The following is a 5023-nucleotide window of genomic DNA, read 5'->3' on the forward strand; positions in this document are numbered from 1 at the left end:
TTACTTCAAAATGGGTTGCAAAGGTCAACCTAGACTATTACATTGCTACAAATGGCAAGCCCGAAACACAGGCGTTACAGCGTATACTTCCTTTTGGCATGATAAGTGGCAAGGCAATAATCCTATTTCCATTTCCTTTCATCGTATCTTTGCTTTGGATATGAATCGATCAACTAATGTCAGGGATCGTTTTTTAATTGGGTAGAACACTGATGTCCTTAGACGTATGCCTCGAGGTGGGATTGAAGAAACTCAATGGCTTTCTTTTTTGGAAGTGGTGCAGGGTGTTCAACTTCAACAGGTCCCAGATAGATTGGGGTGGACTCTTGATAGTTCTGATTCTTTTTCTGTTTCGTCTGTAAGGTATGCGTTGAATAGTGGTTTGGTTCCTTCGGGGGATAGGGGTACTAGATGGAATAATTGGGTTCCTATTAAGCTCAATATTCTAGTATGGAGGATTCAACTTTCTAGTATTCCTACGAGGGAGAGATTATCGATTAGGGGTGTTATGGTCCCTTCTATTATGTGCCCAGGTTGCATGGTTAAAGCCGAGACTATTGAGCATATTTTTGCTGGTTGCTGTGACTTACGGGATATTTGGGGTAGGGTAGCTATATGGTGGGGTTTATCTCTCCCATTGCAGATCTCGGTGCAGTCCATAATCAACTGGTCGGAGGGGGTCAATTTGAGTAGAGGTCAAAGAAAGGCATTTGATGCGATCATTATTACTTCCTTCTGGTGTTTATGGAATTTTTGTAATTCGACTATTTTTGGAATGGTTTTACCCAAAAAGTCGGTTATTTTTGATGATGTTGTTGAGAAATCATTTTTTTTGGATTTCTAATAGATGTAGTAGGGTAAACTTAAGTTGGACTGAGTGGCTTCATAACCCCTCTCTTGCTACTTCTTTGATGTAATCTTTCTAGCTCCTTGCTAGTTTTTGCTTTTTAATAAATTTCTACCGTTCCAAAAAAAAGTATAAGTTAAAGTGCTTTTATATTGTAAAGGGACTTGTTATTTAGTCAAGGACACTTGATTCATTCTATTTTGATATGCAACTTTAAAAACATATACTAATGGATGCAAAGTTTTGTAAGTTGTAATCAAATAAAAATTAAAGGTCATCCAAAAATATAAAAAAATTGATTGAGAATGGATCAAATGGTTCAAATCTCTTAAGATAAACTGTAAAATTGAACCCTATGACTAAGGTGTTGTAAAGCTAAGCTTAGTTGGATTAATTGGCTCCATAAACATGTTTTTGCTATTTTTTTGTCTTGTAATATGTTTCTTCTAGCTTCTTCTTCTTATATATATATATATATATATATATATATATATATATATATATATATATATATATACTAAAATGTGGATGATATCCATTATGTGGAAGTGCGTGGACATTACTATTCTATGAGAATGACTAAAAGAATAAATTATTCGGTAATGTTGATAGGCTCAACATCACATAAATATCGTCATTATCACACATCCACACTAATTCTTATTCAATTTTGTTTTCATGCATCGTTTTTTACTCATTTTCAATCGTACAGAATAGGATTATCATAACACATTCTGACATAAAAAGAATCATTAAAAAAATCCATAATACTCCAATAGTCGATTTAGTTAGTAAAAATATGTGATAATGATAATATTTATGGGAGGTTGAACGTATTCACATTAACAAACAACAAATTCTCTTAGTTATTCTCATAGAATAACACTGTCCGCACATCTGCACAATAGATGTCCATCTACATTTAAACATAACACACACACACACACACTCTCTCTCTCTCTTTATATATATATATATATATATATATATATATATATATATATATATATATATATATATATATATTAAAGTGGAAGGTAGAGAATTGTTCTTGGCGTTTACTAATATTTTTTTGGGTTCCAATTGGATTCAAACTCTCTCTCTCTCTCTCTCTCTCTTATATATATATATATATATATATATATATATATATATATATATATATATATATATATATATATATATATATATATGCACTAACCGTTTACCTGCGCCAAGTGACGGGAGCGAATAGTTTTTTCAAAATTTAGTTTCTAGAGGCGATTAGTTTTACTGCACCAAGACTTTATTATGTCTAAACAATTATCAATTAAAAGTCATGATGACAGAAATGAAATCAATAAGAATGTACATTATTAATCGTGCAACACTTCTTTATACACGACATTTGATGTATAAATTTCATTATCGTTGAATTGTTCGTCAAGCTTCACTAATACTTTTGTATTAGCACGTGATATTAAGTAAACTAACCATTATAAATGAAATTTTAAAAAATACCAATTTTTTAGTTTTTGAAAAATGTTCACTTACTTTCGAATGCCTCATTCTAGATTTGATCATCAAATTTATGAGTTCTTTTTTGTTTTTGTTTTTTCAAAAGAAATATCTGTATTTATGTATGTATTAGTATTTATGTAAGAAATATCAATTTCAAAGAGTTTAATGATACCATTTTTTCCATCAAATATCTGATTTTGGCTAAAGCTCATTTCATAAATTTGATTCTATTTGTCGAGCGTTAGATAGTTTTCAGTGAACGAATAATTTCTCTTTCGATGAATAGTTTTGTTTCAGAAAAATGTCACATTAAAAAAAAGACATAGTGTATTAGTCGATAGTTTTTTTTAGAGTATAGGGTTTCGTGTTTAGCATTTGTGGTTTAGGCTTAGGACTTAGAGTTTAAAATTTAAAATAAGTTGTATGCAACCCAATATAAATTCAGCTTTCTAACAAAATAAATATCCAATCCAATAAAAAATAACTTTTGTTGATTCACAAAAAAATATAACAAAAAAATATATAAAAAAGTGTATGGATATTAGATGGAAATTTTCCAAAAAGATGGAAATACTGCAAATAATAATTGTAAACCGTAATTTGTTTCTCTTTTTAATAATATCCTATTTTTAATTAATAAATTTTACTTAATTAAAGTATAAGAGAATATTACCAATGTTGATCCCTATGGAACCATTCTCTTTCACTTTTTATCCATGGTTATAATGGTCATGATTAAAATTGACAGATAGAATATTTCCTATGTAAAATGTAGTCGTAACTATTTTTAAGTATAAAAAAAACTACTTATTTTTTCAAGTCATGATAAAACAAATTCCTAAAAGTAGCAAAAGAAAAAATCTAGTCTATAAGTAACGTACCTCAGCTTCCTCGATCTTTGACAGGAAAGCCACCTTGGCTTCTCCAATTAACACATAATTTTTCTACTATGTTCTTGCCATTGCTTGTTATCATAAAAACATAGTTTTAACAGATGCTTCCATGAAACAAAAGTAGGATACTATTGGTTAGTTGCTACTTTTGCTATGATATTTCAAGATTCTTCCATGAAAATTTTGTATATTGTAATTAAAATAATCTTGGAAACATGAAGCTTACATGTTTTTACCATGGAGGTACCTTTATAGCATTCGAGAAGCTATGTAAGAAGGGAACCTTGGTTTTGTTTGGCATGCCAATTAAATATCTTATAGCCTTTCCATTTCATATCAGCAAAAATGTTAACCGAACTTCCAAGTTACTATTATCCAAAAGATAAAAATGGTAATTAACTTTCATATTCAAGATCTAGTAGGCACACTTGACAAATTCATGTTAGACTTCATTAAGACTCTAAATGTTCATTTTAGCCTTAATTAGGCGCATACACCACCACCCATACTCCTCTTTCTACTTGTCCCTGTGATGAAAAATAGACGTTCAATCACATCCAGTCGACCTGAAACAAATTTTGTATTGATTTCTACAGGTTATAGACAATGTAAGATGCTTAAATAAGAAAAAAATAAATAATAAACAAATAGAACTAAAGTTATGATGTTATATTAGATAAAAAAATGACATACATTGCTAATTATGACATTTAGCCCATGATTGGGAAAATGCAATAAATCTCAATGCACTTCCATTTTTTTTCTAAACTAATTTCAACTGTAAATCTAAGCACCAGAAGTAATATCCAACTATAAATTGTCAAATAACTATAAACACAAACTGTTGAAGCTTAGATTTCTTGAAGCCGTCATTAAACCTGCAACCAACCAGACCAACACAAAAGAGTCAAAGGTGGTCATATATTACAGATTTATGTAGAAAAAAATATTAAACATAGAAACCTTTGTAGACCAATTGGTTCAAAAAAAGTTTTGACAGGAAATAAGAAACGAAGGAGTATGAGTTATAACCTGATAGGAATTAGGAGAAAGAGATTAACAGGTGAGATATTTTTTAATCAAATTTTTTAAAGCCCGAGAATAATGAATTTATAACCTGGTGGTGAGGGGAAGGCGGCATGAAACCTAGATTTAAGAATCAAGAGTATAGATTAGGGTTTCATATACAGAAACCACAAAACATAAAATATAAACTCATTTTGACGTGTGTATACGTTTATTCGGTGAACCTTTCTTCGATTCCTCCATTTGGAACGATGGCGAAATCACAAGCCAGAGACATGAATCGCCCACCAGGTGTGTCGTCAGAGATATCGTGGTGAAGGGAATTAAGTTTTGACATTATAACTCGAGGATGCTTGGATGGTGAAACAATTTACCTGGTTTGGGTTCTGATGATCGATGCGGCCATGGGGGGTTGGTCTCCGAGAAGGGAGATGAAAAATATTAGGGTTAGAGTGTAACACCGAGGAAATTTACAATAAATTTAAACTTTTCAAAAACAACCATATTCATTAAGTTATTACAAAAAGGTTTTCAATTCAATTATTATCAGAGTATCCCAGAAACATCACATAAAACTGAGGAGCGGTACGATCACACCTTCGCCTTGCCACGATCTTCGAAAGTACCTGAAACAATACAATGAAACTGTAAGCCCGAGAGCTTAGTGAGTTACCCCCAAAATACTACATACAACACATACGCCCTTCCAGGCCATAACAACACATACGCCCTTCCAGGCCATAACTCCATAGGATCT

At 31.4% G+C, this 5023-nt stretch overlaps 1 protein-coding gene across 1 annotated transcript; it reads left to right on the top strand.

Moving 5' to 3' along the window:
• Nucleotides 1-226: 226 nt before the first annotated feature.
• Nucleotides 227-844, top strand: LOC145076327 (uncharacterized). Its single transcript, XM_079022246.1, has one exon. The coding sequence runs from the start codon at nucleotides 227-229 to the stop codon at nucleotides 842-844; it is 618 nt and encodes a 205-aa protein (XP_078878372.1).
• The last annotated feature ends 4179 nt before the right edge of the window (nucleotides 845-5023 follow it).

Source organism: Lactuca serriola, chromosome 9 (genome assembly GCF_051521515.1).
Source record: "Lactuca serriola cultivar US96UC23 chromosome 9, Lser_US96UC23_V15, whole genome shotgun sequence".
Taxonomy (NCBI): Eukaryota; Viridiplantae; Streptophyta; class Magnoliopsida; order Asterales; family Asteraceae; genus Lactuca; species Lactuca serriola.